General features: G+C 34.0%; 1 protein-coding gene across 2 annotated transcripts in view; it reads left to right on the forward strand.

Moving 5' to 3' along the window:
- LOC108285812 (syntaxin-binding protein 5) overlaps nucleotides 1-21,587 on the forward strand; it is a 127,504-nt gene extending 105,917 nt beyond the window's left edge. Inside the window, exons 11-19 of one of the 2 annotated variants that reach the window (XM_037729498.1) lie at nucleotides 93-165; nucleotides 2,553-2,700; nucleotides 2,926-2,993; nucleotides 3,262-3,302; nucleotides 4,456-4,676; nucleotides 5,150-5,328; nucleotides 13,438-13,563; nucleotides 15,634-15,785; nucleotides 17,195-17,379. In XM_037729498.1, coding sequence (XP_037585426.1) covers nucleotides 93-165; nucleotides 2,553-2,700; nucleotides 2,926-2,993; nucleotides 3,262-3,302; nucleotides 4,456-4,676; nucleotides 5,150-5,328; nucleotides 13,438-13,563; nucleotides 15,634-15,785; nucleotides 17,195-17,316 — 1,130 coding nt within the window. In that variant the 3' untranslated portion in view covers nucleotides 17,317-17,379. Of the gene's footprint in view, nucleotides 1-92; nucleotides 166-2,552; nucleotides 2,701-2,925; nucleotides 2,994-3,261; nucleotides 3,303-4,455; nucleotides 4,677-5,149; nucleotides 5,329-13,437; nucleotides 13,564-15,633; nucleotides 15,786-17,194; nucleotides 17,380-18,091 lie in introns of those variants that run through there. The other variant, XM_017503254.2, reaches the window with a different exon arrangement.
- Nucleotides 21,588-21,890: the final 303 nt, after the last annotated feature.

The raw sequence follows: 21,890 nt of genomic DNA on the forward strand, positions 1-21,890 counted from the left end.
AATAAAATCAAGCAAAAAACATTTATCTATTTGCTGCTCATTTGCATTTGCAACTTTAGAGCTATAATTCATGCATTGTTGTCAAATTCCAGATTTTCAAGAACCATATGCTGTGGTTGTTCTTCTAGAAAAGGATTTAGTACTTATAGACCTTGCACAAAATGGGTAAGAAATAAAATTTGGTGATTCAATGAGTATGTGGTTGATTAAAGATCCCTTTTATCATAGCATTAGCGCTTTCATTTCTATGAAAACTCTACATTTATATTTATAACCTTGACCTCTTTTGAGAGCTCCAGACTCACATATCTACTTACTTGTCAAATTTCTCCGTTATGTTGAATCTTATAACATTTTCATTTTTAGGTAAAAATTTGTTGTATTTCTGAAATTTCATGTGATTTAGGCTGACACTAAGATATCCTGGGGCCACACAAAATCAGCAGGACAAAAATTAATCCCATCGCTATTTACCTCCAAAATAAGCTATTTTAGTCTTTCTGCCTCCACTCACTCTCTGTTGCAACGTTTATGCATTCCATTGCCAGACTCATTTTACACACAGCTCCAGTCTTGTACTGTCCTCTTTATACTGTGGTTCAATATTGTTTTTTGATTTAGAAACACCTGCTACTCCAAACAGTAGGAATTCAGGGTTTCTTTACAACCTGGTCTCTCACTGCCTTCTCACAAGTGTCTTATTCCCTAGGAAGACAGAACTGTGTGTTCAACAGACATTTTACTTCCATTTCTTCTCTTATGTAATTCCCAATACCTGAAACACTCTAGTTGTTTCACAGCTGTTAAAAATCTATATAACTTTCAAAATCAACCTTCTTATCTTTTTTAAGGCTTTTCCTATCTTTTGTTTACCGGATATATTATATCTGATCTGTAACTTGCCACTACAGCTTCTTTGTAACTTTTTATGGTATTTGCCATATTCTGCTTTTTGGATCGTAGATGATAATGTTTACTTACAAATTATTTGAATGGAATCACATTGCATTACTTATTTTTATCTTTGGAGAAATAATCATTAAGTATGTTTTTTAATTGAGTTTACCCATTTAGTATTTCAGTGTTTCTCAATCGAGGGTGATTTTTACATCCCCCACCTCCACCTCTGCCCTCCTCCTGCCCAGGGAATGTATGGTGATGTCCGAGGAAACCTTTTAAGTGTGTTTGAGGGTGTTGCTACTGGCATCTAGTGGGTAGAAGACAGATGATGATGTAAAACATCCACAGTGCACGGGACAGTGCTTCACAGTAAAACATTATCTGCTCCAAAATGTGAATAGTACTGAGGTTGGGAGACCCTGAAGTAGATGAACAGTATTATGTACCTGATGTTTAGCAAATCCTGCATTTACTTCAGCTTAGCACTTGTTACTTGTACTAATCAATTGTGAGGGTTTTTTTTTTCTTTTTAAAATAACAAGATCACTTGAAAATATTATTTCTATATAATAGTCCTAGAATAACTTATTCTTAATATGATTTTCTTTTATTTTTTTTCCCCTTAGGCAAGTTTTTCAAATAATTGAGACTTTTCACATGTGGTCTGTACTGAGATACATTTAAGTCAAAGAAAATACTATGCAAGTAATCTGTGACTAGGCATTTTATTTAGCAAAAATATCAGTTAAATGTATGGTAATAATAGACTCACTGAGCTAAGAAAATAATCTATGTTATAAAGAGAAGAATGTTGCTTGCCATTTTGTTATTTTATTAATGCATGTTGTTTGTGTTTTGTCCTGGAGGTGGGAGTGGTGATAGTTGGGTTCATTTTGCAGTTTATAAAGGACTTTTTGGCAAATTCTCTCCTCGGTTTTAAAAAATTGTGAGTAGTAGACTAATTTTTGCAAATTAGCCACTTTGCACTATTTAAATTTTTTAGTCAGTTTCTGGTTTTCTAGACTATTTTCATTCTAAGGACTTTAAACGAAAAAAGAAATATCATTCTGTATTTAAATAGGATTCTACTTTAATTTCATGATTTTTAAAAGCATTTTTTGCTTTATTTGATAAAATAACTTCATATGTAGAAAACATTTAAGGTATAATTTTATTATAGATTATTACCAAAACAAGAGAATATTCTGAATTAAATATTGGACTAGGTATCATATTTATGGAGAGAAAAAGAATTGAAAGTTTATTAGCTCTGCTGATGTAAGGATGAGGTATCTGTTATTCCATTTGCCAGCAGGCATGCCTTTGACACGTTGTTCTCTGTAAACTTTTGTTCTTCAGTGAAATGCCTACATACTAAATCAGGTGCAAGAAGTAAATGAGATATATATACTTAAAGCACTTAGTGTAGTGTATGGCATATGGCATGGAGTTGAAACTAGAGCCTTTGTGTTTAGTATTCTAATTGAGCATCTTTTATTATAAAAGACTTCAATTGTTAAATATATTTACAAAATTTAATCAATTTAGTCTCTATGATAAAATGTAAGTTTTTTAAAGCTTTTATTTTTGTATTAATCGTATGGAATAATTCATTAAATTAATAAATACTTTTCTTCTTCCTGTTGTTAAAGATATCCTATATTTGAAAATCCCTACCCTTTGAGTATACATGAGTCCCCTGTTACATGTTGTGAATATTTTGCTGATTGTCCTGTGGACCTTATTCCTGCACTTTATTCTGTTGGAGCTAGACAGAAACGTCAAGGTTACAGCAAAAAGGTATTGAACATGAGTTTCAATATTTAATGTTATATTTTTTAATTTATTCTATATCACCTTGGAGTATTTGATAACATTGATACCATTTCTATAGAAAATATATTAAAAATTATTTTTGCAAGAAAAATATGTTTTTCACTGGCTTATTTATATACACACACATATGAAGGTACATAGTAGACTTGCAAGTTGCTTTATGCAATGATCTTTTTTTTTTTTTAATAGGAATGGCCCATCAATGGAGGTAATTGGGGCTTGGGTGCTCAAAGTTACCCAGAAATAATTATTACAGGGTAAGTAAAAGCTTGTCTTCACCAAGTAAACCTGTAATAGCTAAATATAATTAATTAAGACTATATGAATTTTAACTTATTAGGCAGACAGCGCTTTCCCTTATGTTATAATATAATAAGAAATAAGTTATTCTTAAGAACCTGCCAGTTTACTCTGATTTTTTTTTTACCTTTTTCCTCATTTTGGTGACTTTTTAATAGCAGTATCCATTTAAAGAAGGAAAAACTGTAATTTGATTCATCACACTCTCAACCTTGCTTTTCATAGGCATGCTGATGGGTCACTTAAGTTCTGGGATGCTTCTGCAAGTAAGTATTTTTAATATTCATTATCTGTTATGTGTTACACAATCACTCCTTTTATATATGCTGTTTATAATTGCTTTACCAGTATTTAATTTGAAATTTAGAGGTTATAAATTTAATGCTTTATTTATTAAATACATTAGTTTAGAATTTTTAATAAAGATAGTCTTAATATTAGTAAATCAAGAATAATTGGTGGGCCAGGCGCAGTGGCTCATGCCTGTAATCCCAGCACTTTGGGAGGCCAAGGTGGGTGGATCATAAGGTCAGGAGTTCAAGACCTGCCTGGCCTTGAACCAGTGAAACCCCATCTCTACTAAAAATACAAAAATTAGCCAGGCTTGCTGGTGCATGTCTGTAATCCCAGCTACTCGGGAGGCTGAGGCAGAAGAATTGCTTGAACCTGGGCGGAGCCAAAGTTGTGCCACTGAACTCCAGCCTGGGTGACAAAGTGAGACTTTGACCNAAAAAGAATAATTGGCAACACGAATATTCAAATTTTTTTTTCAAAATTTCTTTAAACCTTCTCTTCCTAAGTCAAGAGTTAGGAGAAGTGGGAATACATTCCAAATCAACAAAAATTTGTAGAATAATTTTAATGCCTGAGTCTAAACTTGTATCACCAAGGTTCATGTTGTCTTTGTGAAATAAACCTGGTGGTTACATAGTAGCAAAAAAGGAAATAATGCCTTTAATGATTAATGTTTGCAAAATACACATGGCAGGCTTTCAGTGGGAATCCAGTTAACTCAGGATCTGTTGTGTTTCCTCATGTAGGGATGTTCAATTATATTGGTATATCTTTTCTAGAGAACATGGGTAGAAAATCATTTTAGGAAGCAAACTGTGTTGTTTATTATTTTCATGTATTTATACATCGTTTTTCCAAAATGTTTGTATTACTCTTTTTTTTAAGGTTATCCAAAATTCATTGTGATAATGGATCTTCTTCATGAATACAATGAGCACACCCTTGTTTGGTCAATGAGTACAAAGAATATATTATCTAAATGTATAATAGACTAATGTAGATTGAGAAATGAAAATATGGTATAAATATGGACCATTTTCCATATGTAATATGAGTGATTAAACGTTACCTTATATTTTGATCTTTTTGTATTAAAATGTCTAACATATATTATCTTTTTTCCAGTAACCCTACAAGTATTATATAAACTAAAGACATCTAAAGTATTTGAAAAGTCAAGAAACAAAGATGAAAGGCCAAACACAGACATTGTAGATGAAGATCCATATGCCATTCAGATCATCTCCTGGTGTCCGGAAAGTAGAATGCTGTGCATAGCTGGAGTTTCAGCTCATGTCATTATTTATAGATTCAGCAAGCAGGAAGTAATCACAGAAGTCATTCCGGTAGTAACATCTTATTTTCATGGTCAAGTGTCTGACATTTTTAAATTTGTGGGTGATTTAGAAGAGCTTTTGCAGTCAGTTTTGTACAGAATTTTTGAAAATACCTTAGTATTTACATTATCATCTCTCTTTTCTTAAAAATAGCATTTTTTGCATATTTTCACTGATTATTTAAATCCTTAAGTATAGTGTATATTTCCTTTAAGGAAAGCTAATATGAATGTGAGTGCACTCTAATTTGACAGTAACACGAGTACAAGTTCTAAAATCATAATGCACATTTGTGGATGTATTCCCTGAGTCAAGAATATTTTCTTGCTAAATCCTTACTTTTTGAAATCTTGCTAAATTTTTACTTTTAAAAATCTTCTCACCACTGAAGTTTCTGTGAGTGTTTGTATATGTGTGTATAAATTGTAATAAAATGTTCCGTAATTATTAAGAATAAGAAAACTACCTTACTTTTACAACAGATGCTGGAAGTTCGATTACTATATGAAATAAATGATGTGGAGACTCCAGAGGGTGAGCAGGCACCACCTTTGCCAACACCCGGGGGAGGGTCCAACCCACAGCCCATTCCTCCTCAGTCTCATCCGTCTACCAGTAGCAGTTCATCTGATGGGCTTCGTGATAATGTACCTTGTTTAAAGTAAGTTATAAAAAACACAGAGAAGTTTGGGATATTATCTTTTAATTTATATAAATTGTAAGCATTAATAGAGCTACGGTAACATTTTCTTCTGACGGAGCAAAATGGTTTAAGAATGGTTCTTCCTGTATTTTTCTGTGACATCAAGAGGAATATGATTGCATTTCATGATTTTATCCTTAAAAAATATTAAGGTGTAATAATCTCTGTTCTCACAAAGCAGCAAGGATCTCACCTCTATGTGTCACACTGTCTTCTAAATCCATCAGTTTTTAATCTTGATTTACATGTAGCTTGTATTTATGTTCAGGCTGCTTTCTACCACTCTGAAAATTCTGGATTTTTTTCAGCCTTTCAAGACTCAGTTGTTTTCTAATCGTTTTCATACCTTTTTCTGAATCTTTACTAGCACCACCATATCTTTATTTAAAACCTTTCCTTGTTGCATCCTACATTTAAATACATCTTGCTTTTATATAGAGATAAATTAAAGTTTTATTTTTTTCTGTCCAATTTTTATTATTGAGTGGTTAAAATGTTTAAATGATATGGGCAGAGAAATAAAACAATAAGTTAAAATCATTGAAAAATTATATGAAGACTATATGATTAGTAGTGTATTTACAAAGAAGGATGGTGACTGAAAAGTAGTTCTGGTAGCACTCAGAGAGATTCAGTAGATTGGTAGAGGGCAAAAGCCGGAGTGTACTAGGTTCAAGGTAGGGACGGTGGTAAGAGAAATAATTTGCATTTGTTAAAAGGACTAGGCTTTGCACTATTTTACTTTAATATGCTTAAGTCTCTTCTACTGGTAGATAGTTAAACAATTTCTGGGAAGAATGTTTGTGTCACAAATAATGCACTCATGCCAAAGATAAAATGGATAGATTTTATATATTACAGTCATTTTAAAAGTATGGATTTTTAGAAAATTATTTATATGTTTACAGAAATTTAGGGTTGTGTATTGTAAGCCAGTGGCTCTCATTTGCTTATGATTTTGGTACCTAGGGGACGTTTGGAGACATTTTTAGTAGACACAACAGGAGGAAGGGAGATGCTATTGACATTTAGTGGGTAGAGGTGAGGGATGTTGTTAAATATCCTACCATGGACAAGACAGAATTACCCAGCTCAAAACATTAATAGTGCCAAGGATGAGAACCTCTGATCTGAACAGTATATACACATTAAGGTTAAGCAGCTACATTTCTCAGAAAGGTATCAAGTTTTTCTTTCTCTCCTCTCTCTCTCTCTCTCTTTCTTTCTCTTTCTCTCTTGCATGTACTAAAATATACTCACTTATAACTGTATTTCTAACACATGTTTAACTAGAATGAGACTTGGGAATACAGAATTCTACACTTTTCTCCTTTATTACTTCTTCAATACTGCTTTACACTTAAAATTGTAAATGTTCAATACCCTTGTTTCTGATTTTAATGTGTTTTTTTTCCAAGCCCTTTGTTAAATTTAATCTTTATAACCTATATGGTACAATTTGTCTTTGAGACATTTTTTATAACATATTTCTGAAGTGGTGGTTTCAGCTACTGAAGTGACATTTTAACAAAATAATAATTCCATATAAATATACATTATCTTCAACAGAATTAGAATAATTTATTTAATTTGTACTTTACACTTTCTTATGCCTCCAAGTGTTCTTAGGCTTGTGGCCAGAGATCCAGCAGTATAAAACATTAAATTCTTTTCCTACCTGAAGAGGAAACACCACCAATGCACTGCTTTTCATGACAAGATAGGTCAGAGGAAATAGTACTAACAGGAGAAGCAATACTGTTTGGACCAGAGTGACAAGACCTCTTACCTTGGCTTTCTAGGTTAAAGTTAAAGGCAGGCCTAATAGGTGAGTCTTTGTCCTCTGTTCTTAGAAAGGCCTTTTTTCCAGTTTTTTTTTTTACTGACTGAAAGAGCAAGGATAATAGTCAAGGCAGCAACCAAGAGCAACTGCTAAAACCAACAAATCAAAATGCAAAGTTCAACAGTACCCAAATCCGTTTTAAAGGTAATACTGACTTAGTTTTGCACTTATGAGTTTTCTTTATTGTTCAGGGACCTGAGATTATGGTATGGCCATCTTTCTTGTTTAGGAGGACTTTTTATACTTGTGATGGAATGTCATGGCACACTATTAATCTTTTGTAATTATTTAATAGAATGTTGCATAATACAGGAATTCCTTTTAAGCTGGTGGTTTAAGGAGAGTCCCAAAAGCCAGAGGGTCTCATTAGCCCATCCATTAATGATTTATGTGAGGAGAGTACTTTTTGTTGTTGGCATTAATCTTTTATGTATGGATACACTTTGCCAGTCGTGGGGATATACACACAATAACTCTTAACAGTTTTTTTCTGAATCTCAAAAAAAAACAATGACTATGATTTGCTGATTATTTTTCCTTTTGAATATCATTGTGGAACTCTAGGTAATTTTTTATAGGCAATTTGTTTTAATTCATTGAATCTGATCAACTTAACGTGATTTTGTCACAGTTTTCTAGAAAGAGTTTCTTCTAAGTTGATATTTGTGTCTTCTTAACACCACCTAGAACTTCTGTGACCATCCTTGATTTCTGTCAGGATGTTCTAGACTTGCTTTGAATACTTCCAGCCCTCACAGGATAACAGACCAAAATATGATCTGTTTGTAACATTATGTTTAATAAGCACTATATTGTTATAGTAGACCACCTAGTGATGAGAGCTTAAAAAAAGGGGTTGTTTTTAAAAACAGTCATTAAAATCCTTATACTTTTCATATTACTATATAATGTAAATAATTTTAAATCTCTTACCCAAGCCACTCTTCTCCTGTAATTTGATTAGCCTGGAATTATTCTGTTTCATATTGTTTATCCGTTAACAAAAGTAAGTCCAAAATTGCAGTATTAAAATGACCACTAATAGTAAAACACTAGATGAATAGTAAAATATAACATAGACGCTGTCCTTTAGACCTTTGAGCATATCACATTTGATATGTAAGGTAATTACATTGAGTTACTTTAATAATTTTTCTTCCGTTTTGGTTTTTTGTACACTGACCTCGTGTATAATAAAACTGTATAAATTCATTCTATTTTGAGACTGTTAATGTTTTAAGGGACAGTTCTTTTTGGAAGTGGCTTTTTGTGTCAGAGGTAAACTGCCCTATCAATATGTTTTATGAAATGGATGGAACTCTGAAGCAGTTCAAACTTTAAAGACACTCATAAGAGATTCAGTCAGTCTTGTCACCTGCAATTGCTTACTAGGGTCCACGAAGGAGCCCAGAAATTATGCTTGTCTTTACCTACCTGGATTTTTTTTTAAGAGATAGAGTCTCATTCTGTTGCTCAGGCTGGAGTACAGTGGTGTGATCACAGTTCACTGCAGCCTCCACCTCCTGGGCTCAATCAGTCCTCCCAAGTAGCTGGGACTACAAGCACACACCACCACGCCCAGCTAATTTTGTATTTTTTATAGAGATGGAGTTTCAGCCTGTTACCCAGGGTGGTCTCAGACCTGGGGGCTAAAGCAGTCTGCCTACCTCAGCCTCCTAAAGCACTGGGATTACAGATGTTAGCCGCTGCACCTGGCCCCCATCTGTATTCTTAACACATTAAGAAATAATTTCAAATAGTGACTAAAAATACCACCTTAATTATTGATGAAGGTAAAAGATGCCAACTAGCACAAGAGCCAGGTAGGTTTCCTGATTCAAACTGACCTGCATACAGAGGCAGTCTTATCCTCCCAGTCATGGCAATATTAAGAACACTGCCTTTGCAGGAGCAGGAAAAAAATGCACTCTCTGAGCAGACTTGCTTCCAAAGGAACACAGAGTGATAGGGAAATAAGAGGGCTTCATTAATTATTTCCATATTTACCAGCTACCTAGGGACTCTCCCATTCTTGGGACTGAGTTAGAAAGAGGATAGAGAGAAGCTCAGGAGTTCTGCTGACACTCAAGAAGATACACCAGATGTAGGGAAGCAATCATGCTAATTTGAGTGTGTGTGTGTGTGTGTGTGTGTGTGTGTGTGCGCGCGCGTGCATGTGCCTGATTTTTGTTATTAGGGGGTTTTTTGGCTAGTCACATGATTAGAAATTCTTACTAACTTTAATAGATAATGCTATATATTGTTATATCAAATTATACATTTAAATTACTTAAAATTTTAAATAATGATTTTTAAAAATAGAAACATAAATCATAGTAAGAAATATAAAGTAATGACTCTATTGATACAGTTATGGTTATGTTGATCCTTTTTCTGGATTTTGGAGAAAACTCAAGAACAAGAATATATGGGAAGATTGTAAACATAGAGATTGCATGATAACTATTTCATTTTCTTCAGCTGTTATCTTAAAATTAATTTGTCAATAATAATAATTCTTTAGTATTGCCTTACTAAATGACCAATTTTTGGAGACAGAGTCATGAGAGGGATAACTTGTCTTTTAGTAGAATATTGTATAAACTAGTGAAATATGTAAAATACAAGTTTTGGGCATTTTCGTCTAAAATGTTTATATTCATTAGTGATTTTTTTTTTAAATCACAAGCAAGTTATACCTCATTTTTTCCATTTAATAGTCTTCAGATAAATGCAGTTATTTATTAACTTCACATTGTTTTAGTCCACAGTCCTAAAGGCCAGTTTCTTAAAGTAAGAAATATATAAAAATTGATGTTAAAATATAATTAATATTTTGGCTTTTTTCATACAAAATGCCTTTGTACACTATTGGTTTGTTTGAAGAAACATTTTAAAAGCAGCTGTTTAAGACCAAGGAGGGGGATTGATTGAGACCAGAAGTTCAAGACCAGTCTGGGTAACATAGTAAGATACTATCTCTACAATCAGGTTTTTAAAAAATTAGCCAGGCATGGCGACTTCACCTGCAGGCTGGGGTGAGAGGGTTGCCTGAGCTCAGGAGTTCAAGACCACAATGAGCTGTAATGATGCCACTGCACTTCAGCCTGGGTGACAGAGTGAGATTCTGTCTCATAAAAAGAAAAGGCAGCTATTTGACTTAACTTCTTTTACCCATTAAATTTTATGTTTTTGAAGTATTTTTATTGTCCCTTTGCAAGGTACTTGCTCAAACAATTGTTTTGAAACTGTGAGGCTCTAAACATCACTTTAACATTTAAAATACATTTGTACAAATTATGGGGCTTTTTATAAAGATCCAAAACTTTTTCCTTAAAAAGTAAACAAATTAACTTGAACATATTTAAAACATTATAATGGTAACTTAAAACCATTAGAATAAAATACAGCACCCTCTTCCCATTTCATATTTTTAAAATATAACTTGCTTTCATTTCTTGCGTAGATTTCTCATCCTTTACCATTTTGTGTCATGTTTGGCTGCCTTTTTATTTTTACTTAAGAACATTTTTGTTTTGTTTTGTTTCCTTGTACTAAGGATTCTATGAGCTCTATGTATCCTGGTCACTTAAATCTTAAATGTGCCCGTGTATGCACTTCTAAAATTATCCCTGGAATGCCTGGTCCTGCTCTTGAGAATCTGTTGTGCACATTTAATATGCCAGAGGGAGAGGACACTTCCTTGACCCTTACCTTCTATACCTAATTCATGCAAAGAGAAGATAGACCACTCAGACCCTTCAGTCTGCTCCTGTGTCACGGCAGACTCTGGGAAGAAATGAAATGCCTCAGTTGTTATTTTACTGCCTGAGATGGAGAGTTATAGCTGATTAGTGGGTATTTTCCTGAGAATAATTCAGAAATTTTGCCTCAGCCAGTATACAGTTCTGAATGTATTGCTTTGCAAACCTTGCCCAGCCAGAAGTGCACTATAGCTCAACTCTTGTAAGCCCTGGTTATTCACATTTACCCTGAAGTCTGAACAACCTGCTGTTTCCTAGCATATGTGTCATCAAAACATCAGGTGCCATGGTCTTTCCCACTAGAAATACCCACTGAATGATTCAGAAGGGTTCTTTCCTCTGAGTTTGGTGGCAGGTAATTCAATATTGAGTAGGCTTCCTGCTGTTCATTCATACACTGTCATTTCAAGGCAGAAGCCTTAAGAACTGTTGAAATAACAAGGCTTTGCATATGTTTAATCAATGTAAGTTTAATCAGTGTTAAGTTCAGCATGGACTTAACTGTTCATGAGATTTGGGAATAGATTTGACTACTAGCTGATTAGTTTCACTTGTAGTTTTCTACCATCATCTCAAACTTAACCCCATAGTCCCCTAAAACTACCTCTTTATCCCTCCCTCCCTCCCTTCCTTTTATCAGGTTGTAGATTCACTGTCTTCTTTTCTTCCTCTACCCTACCTCTGATTAACCTCCAGCTCATTGAGTACCTCCTTTATACCAGTGTTAAAGGATTAATGGCTGCAAGGTTTCAGCCTTCCTGAAATGTAAAGCCTTGTCTAATCTTACTCCATTTATGTGTTTCAATCTACCTTTTTCTTATTTCACGTCAGAATCACAGGAGCTTCCCAATTGGTTTCCCTATTCTACTTCTTCTTACCTGTGTTCACCAAGTTAATCTTCCCCAAATATTTCTTATCAACCTTCATTGGCTTATAATTAGTGCTTCTTGTTGTTGTTGGAGATGGAGTCTCACTCTGTCAGTCAGACTGGAGTGCAGTGCCACAGTCTTGGCTCACTGCAACCTCTGCCTAGCAGGTTCAAGTGATTCTCCTGCCTCAGCCTCTTGAGTAGCTGGGACTACAGGTGCATGCCACCATACCTGGCTAATTTTCATATCTTTCGTAGAGATAGAATTTCGCCATGTTGTCCAGGCTGGTCTCAAACTCTTGACCTCAAGTGATCTGCCTGCCTTGGCCTCCCAAAGTACTCTGATGACAGGCATGAGCCACTGCACTCGGGCTGGCTTTTAAATCTTTAATAATGAAAATATATTTTTGTCTGATTTGACCATCTACAAAGCACTTTTCACAGGCATTCAGTGTCTGCATATTGTGACTAGGTAGTAATAGTCCCACTTTTTAGGTTAGAAGACAGCTGATGAGTAAGAGTCAAGACTCAAGGTCCAGCTTGCTGAGAATTCTTCGTATCATCATCAAACTTTTGGACAGGACTAGATTACCCTCTCAAACCTGGCCCTGGCCTGTCTTGCTATCTTCTCACTTTTACTACACACCCCTACCACTGCTTGAACATGGGTTTTTTGTCTGCATATGTTCTGCAAGAGCATTTTTTGTAGCATTTTCAGCAGTTATTAAAAAAGAATCTCTTCAGTCAAAAATACTGTCACCTCAAAGTCAAGGCAGATTTGTAGTAAAAGTAGGTACACGCAAAAATAAATTGCTCATATTTGTTGTAACTCATTTTTTAACTTGTTTTTGGATAGTTTTCATTTTGTTACATCATGTTTTTTTAAGTTTTTTTTTTCTTCTCTTTCTTTTGAGATGGTGTTACACTCTTGTCACCCAGGCTGGAGTGCAGTGGTGTGATCTCAGCTCACTGCAATCTCTGCCTCCCGGTTTCAAACTATTTCCCTGCCTCAGCCTCCCAAGTAGCTGGAATTACAGGTGCCTGCCACCATGCCCGGCTAAGTTTTTTGTATTTTTAGTAGAGACAGGGTTTCACCATATTGGCCAGGCTGGTCTTGAATCCCTGACCTTAGGTGACCCACCAGTCTCAGTCTCCCAAAGTGCTGGGATTACAGGCGTGAACCATCGGACACAGCCATTTTTAAGTTTTAAACCTGCTTTTCTAACTTACATTTTTAACTTGACTTTTTTTTCTCTTCTTAATTTTTGGGCTGCCACTTCTCTTCATCTTTCTCCCCAGCCCTCCCTTCCTTCTTTTCTTTCTCTGTCTTTTTCCTCCTTACTTCTTATTTTCTCTTTTCCTTCACCCCAGCTATCCTCCCCCACTTTATATGTAGAGTTTGCATATGATTTATTTTTGTTAATTACATACTTGTTTAGTCCCACCAACTAGATTAGATGCTTATAGATAACAGGATTCTGACTTCTATATCTTTAAATATCTAGTATAGTTTTATATAAAAAGTTATTTATAATCATATAGGCCAATAGTTGACAATGGGTTAAAAGCTAACATGTTTTCTTTTATTTTAGAGTTAAAAACTCACCACTTAAACAGTCTCCAGGTTATCAGACAGAACTAGTTATTCAGTTGGTTTGGGTGGGTGGAGAACCACCACAACAAATAACCAGCCTGGCAGTCAATTCTTCCTATGGATTGTAAGTATAAGTTTATGTTTTTTCCTAAGTCTCTTCATAGTATTCCATACCTCATTTTGTTTTTAAAAATAGAAAAGATGGTCTTTGTTATATTGTTACCTAAAATGGCATTCTATAACTTTAATTTCAGACCAAATTCAGTGTTTATTTGGAACATAATTTCATTCCTAGTAACTTACTTTGGGTGTGCATGCACTATTTTCTGATGTAAAGTTAAATGCCTCAAGGACCAACAGATTATTTGTGATGAAGTTTTAAAGTCAGTATATCCTCCTAGATATAAACTCCCAGAAACAACTTTCTTATTAATAGTTACTATAATAGAAATCTAACAACATGAACCCAGAAGACTTTGTTATATACTGATTTTTGTAAATGTTGAACTGTAGCTATGTAATTTTTCTTTCTACTTCCAATGAACTTGTATAAGTTGTAAAGGCATGACAATAATTAGTATTTATCTATACTACAGTATATTTGTTTTATTTGTCAATTCATGCCTTCAGCCATATAGTTAATTATATATACTTTTATCACAATGTGATAGACTTATAAAGCATTTATTATTTTCTTGTATCAAAAATCAACACTGCAGTGTAAGAAACTTCTTCCTAACTGTTCAGTCCCGGAGCTATTTATCATGTGTAGTTCATTGTCTTCTTGCTTGATGCTGGCCCTAGGGACTCATTCATTTTTTTTTTCTTGCTGGTATCTCCCACCACCTACTCTGTCTCTTGCAGCTGTATAGTTAGCCCTCTGTATCCACCTATTCCATCCATGGGTTGAAGCAACAGCAGATCAAAATATTCAGAAAATGTAACAAGAAACAATACAACAATTTTTAAAAATAAAGTTAAAAAATACAGTATAAAATCTATATAGCATTTCCATTGTATTAGATGTATGTTAATAATCTCAAGATAATTTAAAGTGTATGGGAGACTGTATGTTGGTTACATGCAAATTTTATGCCCTTTTGTATTGAGGACTTGTACATCCACAGATTTTAGTATCTGTGGGGGTCCTGGAACCAAACTCCTAAAGACAAGGGACAACTATACATCAAAATAACACTGGCTACAGTCAGAGATAGTTTTCTCTCATATCTTTTATTTGCTGCCACATGATGTAAGAGCACATATAGATATTTTATTGTCCACAACCATAAAGAAAACAAATAGGAAATGAGAAAAAGAACCAATAGGAAGTTTCAAAGGAAATTGCAAATCAGTCAATTGCAGGCCTCACGGAGCTTACAGTTGTATTTTGTTTGGCCCTTTCTGTCTATTTTTAGAATTTTTATTGGTTACCAAGACTATATAAATCCATACTTTAAGCTTCAACTTAAAAATCTGATTATGTAGCCATGTCCACTTTTCTGCATGGCAGCTTCAGCTGGAACTGAGTTGAAGCTTTTCCTTATTAGATCTGCCATATACTCTTAAGTCACAATGGTGTTTACGTGTCCTCTTTTACTTACTTACATAGCCCCCTATATATGTCAGTTTTCCATTTCTGGCTTAAAAGATTTTAAAAGAATAAATTTCCTTTTTTCATAGTTGATTGGTTTATAGTTCCTGACTCATAATTGAGAAGGTACTTAGAACACCCCAAAGGGAGCCTTCAAGATGTATGCTTTCTACTTTTTATTCTTAACTTGAATGATTACCAAAACTTGGCCCAATGTATAATCTCCTATTTGCCTAGAGGAAGGGAATGTCTCCTACCCATGAAGATCTCAAAATGCCCCCAAGGTAGAAAAATAGATGTTGCATTGTGAGGTGTGAGAGATTTATCTCTCTGATCAAGTTTCAACTCCTATGTCAAATATTTTTTTTATAAATAATACAGTTGATTGATTTAGTGATATTAAATAATTAATGTCTGCAGAAGATCTAAACAGTTCTGTGAGAAGGCATATGTAGCCTATATATCAGCTCCTATAGCTGTGTTTTGTTTCAAAGAAGTTTCTGAAAGACCGACCATAGCGCATTCTTCAGCCTTTTAGACTACAGTACATTTTCTTGAAATTATTTGTTTGTGCTAAAATGTTTATTTTCCTATTCCCAGGGTGGTTTTTGGCAATTGCAATGGCATTGCTATGGTTGACTACCTCCAGAAAGCAGTGCTGCTCAACCTGGGCACTATTGAATTGTATGGCTCTAATGATCCTTATCGGAGAGAACCCCGATCTCCTCGTAAATCTCGACAACCTTCAGGAGGTAAAAAGAAAAGGAAAGAAAATCCTGAGCTTTAGGATTTCTATAAATGCTGACTTACTTCTGTGAATATAAGTATTTCAGTTAGGTAAAAGCTTACCTGATTTATTCTGTATATGTAAACTACCAAAAACTAGCAAAAGGTGTGAGTCTTACTTTTGGTTTCTGTAGTTGTGGTTTCGGGTTTGTTTTGTTTGAGACAGTTTCACTCTGTTGCCCAGACTAGAGTGCAGTAGTGCCTTCACTGTACCCTTGACCTCCTGGGCTCAGGTGATCCTCCCATCTCAGCCTCCTGACTAGCTAAGACTGTAGGCACATGCCACCATGTCCAGCTGATTTTTTGTATTTTTTGTAGAGATGGGGTTTTGTTATGTTGCTCAGGCTGGTGTCAAGCTCCTAGGCTCAAGTGATCCACCTGCCTCAGCCTCCCAAAGTGCTGGGATTATACGTGTGAGACACCATGCCTGGCCTGCTTTTCTTTTTAATATTCTAGGATTTTATTCCACATTGAGAAAGAACCACAGGATCAAACTTTTCAGCTAAAATATAATGACAGGAATATTTGCATCATTATTGTAGAAAAACAGTTACTTTCAAAGTTTTTACTCCTTTTCATAAGACCAATATTTATTGTTTCAACCATTTCATTCAAAGGAATCATTCCCACATGGAAAGAAAAGGAAGATGCAAAAGTAAATTTTAGTTCTGTGAAAATACAGCATTCTCAGATAGCTTTGATTAAATGTAAGCCCACACTCATTGAGAATTCCCTTTATAGAGTTCTTTTATGTTTTCGAGGTAATTAGGCTTAATTTTAAATGTTCTAACACTAATACCTCAAGGTATACATGTATACTTAGCTATATATACCATTACTTCTTGCCCTTTTTTTAAATTTCATGGCACACACAAAAAATGGCATTTGATGTATGGCACACACGGTACACTAATGAGGCTTCCCGTAGTAACTGGCCTGCTGGATCCGGTTTCCCCAGGATCTGCCCAGCCGGACCAGAGATTGACGGCAACCCTATTTGGGGCATACTTAACTCATTTGCAGAATACCAGTGTGCATTGAAATACTGTTGGGGAAGCACTGGTCTGTACTTCCTAACTCATACCCTCTGAATTAAAATCTATTCTGCAATTCATTTTTCAGTTGTGTTTGGTACATTATTAACTAATACTGTAAATTTTACAATTTGTGGGGGATAAATGAGGGGATATAGACCTTTCTATTATTTTGGCTTGATAATTGAGTTTTTCTTTTCAAAGTTTTGTTTTTCCATGTTTGTTTGAGTGTTGATCATTTTGTCATGTAATATCTTTAGCAGAGATTGTTGTCCCAATCATACCATTCTAGTATTTTTGTCTCCTTTTTTTTCCCTTCCACTTTTCATTGCTTCACTAAGGTGTGCTGTTTGTGACTTCTTGCATGTGCGGCCTTTCTAGCTTATATTCTGAATCTATGAAAAAACTTCGCTCTTCTTTTTTAAGTAAGTCATTTATGCCTTGGCATGTTTGTTCTTTGTGAAATCATTGGGTTTTTTGTTGTTAATTTTTAAAAGAGCTTATTAAAACATTCTATGTGTAAAACACTGTACTCATTACTTAGATTCATCTCATAACATGTGTATAAATACTTGTGCCCCAATTCTATTTCTTTATAAAGCCAAGATACTAATATTTAGTGCTAGAATGTTAGAAAATTATCATGGTAGAGAAGAAATATTTTTTGAAGATAAAACCTTTAAACCGTTTATTTTACAAATGTGGTAAAAATTTCACTATCTATAAAAGTAATCGCTTTTCTCCTTCATACCTTATACTAGCTTATGTAAAATTGCTGGAAATTAAATGCCCAGATTTATCTAAGGATAGAGACTAATTGTACCATGTAATTTTAAAAATACTAAAAAAAAAATGCTTTTTAAAATTTCACTGCATTCTACATTGTTCTCCAGTAAATCCTACAATACGTATTATTTATATTATTATTTGCTTTATTTTATTATTGAAGAATTAGCTATTTAGGCACAGGAGACCTAATTGAGTTTTTCCTTATTAGTTTAAGATATTTACCCATTATTATGCCTCACTTTGTCAATATTTAGGGTTATGTTTTAAGTAAAAATTAAAATTATGTTAAAGTATGTTTTAAAATAACATCTTAAGAATATTTCTGACTTTAATCCCCCTAAATTTATAAATATTTGAAATAAAATTAGAATGATTGGCATAAAAATTCTTTGTTGTGATCTTAAAAATGATATTCTTTCTAACATACATATTTTATAACATGTTCTTAGGTGTAGACCAAATATCATCAAATTGTTCTTCAGGCTTTTTTAAAAGAACAGTTCGGAGAAATTTTTTGTTTTGCTACTAATAGAAGCTGATATGTTTTTATAAAGAATGTAGTTCACATGAATTTTAAGACAAAACTGTTTAGGGTAAGTTTAAATGTGTCATAGCTGTATTACAATACAGTTGTATTATTGAGTAAAACATGGGCTGTGTTTTCATAATAAAGATTGTAAAACTGTCACAAACAAACAGTAATAAAGTATTTCAGCTACCCATATATCTGCTAAAAATCTGATTTTACTAAAAATAGGATAATATATATCTTGTTTTGCTGGTTGTTTTATCATTCAGAAAGTAAAGGACACAACAAGAGAAATTTCTAATCTGAATATAATTCAAAAGATCTAATTAGTAATGTAGAAGTGACACATGCTGGAGAGTGCTTGCTCTAGGAAGTTATAATTATAAAGAAGGAAATTATGGGCAAAAGTTTGTATCTAGACTTTAAGATTTTTTTTTCAAAAGTTATGGGTTGGAGGCTTTAAGTATGAACCTTTTTACTACAATTTCAATTACTTTTAAGTCTTCAATATTTTCAGTAAGATGGAAAAGGAGAGATAGTTATGGAGCACCATAGTACTGGTTGAGAAGTTCTGTTTGTGTATATATTAGAAGAAGCAAAAAATATGTATAAGAAGTCAGGCACAATCAAAAATGAATAAGTACTGTGTTGAATTAGGCTGATTTCATAATACGAAATAAGACACTGTTTGGTTTAGGAAGGATTAGAGCCTCAATTTAGGGATAATTTTAAATAATAGTTGAAAAAAACAGAAAGTAGAGCTAAATAACTTTGATTCTGAGTGCTACATTAAGAAGAATCATTTTTCTCTCTGCAGAGTATGAAAGCTATAATAATAAAGAGAAACTAAAGCCCAAGGTCCTTTATGTAAATAAGGCAAACCAAGTAATAATAAAAAGAATATCAAGATAATTGGTGAATTTAAAAGGCATCCCCAGTTGGTGAAGGTCAGACATTTTACATATCAGTTGATTTGAAGCACAAATTAGTCAGAGTTCTAGAATGAGTTGCTATGTAACTGATGCCTTTATGTGCATATAGAAAATAGAAATGATTAGTTGAAGTCAGCAGAAGTTCACTAAAAGTAAGTTGTAGCAAAATCAATTTTACTTTTTTAATCTTGTAACTCCATTGATGACTTATGGCAGCCTGTTGACATAATGTTCCCTGAAATTAATGAGGTATTTGATCATTAATTTTAGAATATTTTTGTGAACCAGATGGATAGAAGTGACCTTAATACCTAGTTCAGTTTAATGATGGTAACATTGGTTAAACCAAGAGTCAGCAAACTATTTGTAGGCCAAATCCAGCCTAGCACCTGATTTTGTAAATACAGTTTTATTGCAGAAATACCATGTTTATTTGTTATGTGTTGTCTATAGCTGCTTTTGTGCTGCAGTGTAACAGCTATTTGGTGACAAAGATTTTTGGCTCAAAAAGCCTGAACTATTTATTACTTGGATCTTTACAGAAAACATTTGGCCACCCTCTCAATTAAACCGTGGTACTGGATTAATGTGTGGTCTAATATTTACCTTGATGTAGTATGCCTCAGTTAGTGGATATATTGTTTTGAGTAGCATAGGATTATGTTTTGTTGAATATTTTAAATAGTTAATGTAGCTTCCTATCTGGACTTTTGCAAGAGAAGATACACTTATCAGAATGGTCACTAAAAATTTAAGAGAGAGGTATTACATTCAGTGGCAGTGTAACAACTCAAAAAGATAAATTTATAGGTAGAAACAGTAAATTTAAACCAAAGAAATAAGATTTATCAGCAATACTTGTTGAGCCCTGAGTATAGATTATAAAGATTATTTACATATAGAACAGAAAACACTGGCTCAGGAGTAGTTCGTGTGAAACATAATTGGAGATTTTGTTTAGGCATATCTAAGTTTAAATCTCCACTCTTTGTATAACTTCATGATACTAAAAAGGATATTTATCTGAGGCTCAGTGTTCTCATTTATGAAATGAAGATGGTTACTCCCTCAAAATGTTGGTGTGAATATTAAGTGAGAGGACATATGTGACATACCTAATCTTGTGAGTGAACATTGTTGGCATTCAGGTGGTTGTTTTGTTACTGTTGACCGCAACTTCATGTGTGCCAGTAATGTAGCAAAACTGCTGACTATACTCACGTGAGTTTAGAACAGTTAAAATTATAGTTCTATGTTTATGTTGTATTTTCTCCTCATTTTTAAACCAGGGCATTGTAAAAAGAGGATTTTTGTCCTAAAACATGCAGAGCTTTCCCACCAGTTAAAAAAACAAAACAAAACAAACAAACAAAAAAAAACTCTAAGAGTAGCAATGAAGTGGACCATTTCTAGAAGTAATTAGGTTTTTATTCCTGTATAAAATGCCTAAAACACTGGGTGCCTCAGTTTCTTCTTCTGTAAAATGAGAATAATACTGTCTACTTCATTTGCTGCTGTGAGAGTTAAATGAAGTAAGCACTTAGAACCATATCTGGCACATAGTAAGCACTCAGTAAGTGTCACCTAAGACCACTTAGCTAATTGGGTTGAAATATCTTTGAGCAAAGCCTAGATAGCTATATTGCTGGGAATATTTGTTGAAGGGATTCTGGCAGTAGTAACGGGATGGATTTGGTTACATGCAATGAAATTCTTTCACATATATTTATTCAACCATTCAACAAATATTGAGGCTTCTGTGTGCTATGCAAAACAGACAAAGTTCTCTACCCCACGGAACTCATATTCTGCTGGAAGAGACACACATTTAAGAAGATAAGTAATATACAGTAGATTACATTAATAGTGCCAAGGGGAAAAATAATTGAAGGAGGATTTGAAATATCGGAGATGGAGTGTTAAATTTAAAATAAAATAGAGTGTCCAGATGACTTCAGGTTTAAAGGAAGTGAGAGAGCTATTATCCATGAGGATGTCTGGGAAAACAATCAATGAAACAAAAAACATTTCATGCAAGAGAACAAGCACCATTTGCTCTGAAGCAGTACACCTGGTGAGTTAAAGGAACAACGAGGAGTCAGTGTGGCTGGAGAAGAGACAAACCAGTGGTGAGCAAGTCAGCGAAAGCAGGAAATAGTCTGAGAGGTAACAGGATACAGTATACCGTAGGATCATATACATCACCCAGCCAAGTAGCTTATTTAACAGTCGTTTAATACCTAAATTAAATCTTCTCTATGCACATTCTTTAATTCCACTCCTAACTGTTTCTTCCTGGGCCATTGCAAGAATAACTATATCATACAAGTTTAAGAACTTTTTTAGTCAGTAAGTTTAGTAATTATTATATCATAAGGACCCTCAACTGAAACCTCAAAGTGGTTTCCCCTAAGTATAATCTTTAGTAGCAGTTGTCAAAAATACCAAGGGGGTAAAATTTCAAATTTGATCATTTTTATTCAGTACTAGTCACATCATAAAACTGGAGTATATTATCACTTCTACTTAAAGATCCTCTATCTTAGTGTTCTATCAAGAAAGACTACATGTATATAAACAAATATTTTTTCAAAGATTAAATATGTACCTATAATTACGTCTATCATCTTAGAACTGTAAAAACCAGGTTTTCTTCCAGGACCGTTAGTTTGATGAAGATTTTTTTTAAAACTGCTAATTCTCAAGCTGGGCACAGTGGCTCACACCTGTAATCCCAAGGTGTGATTTTGGAGGGCCAAAATTTGAATTTGGGAGGCCAAGGTGGGC

This window comes from Cebus imitator, unplaced genomic scaffold (assembly GCF_001604975.1).
Source record: "Cebus imitator isolate Cc_AM_T3 unplaced genomic scaffold, Cebus_imitator-1.0 Scaffold307, whole genome shotgun sequence".
Classification (NCBI taxonomy): Eukaryota; Metazoa; Chordata; class Mammalia; order Primates; family Cebidae; genus Cebus; species Cebus imitator.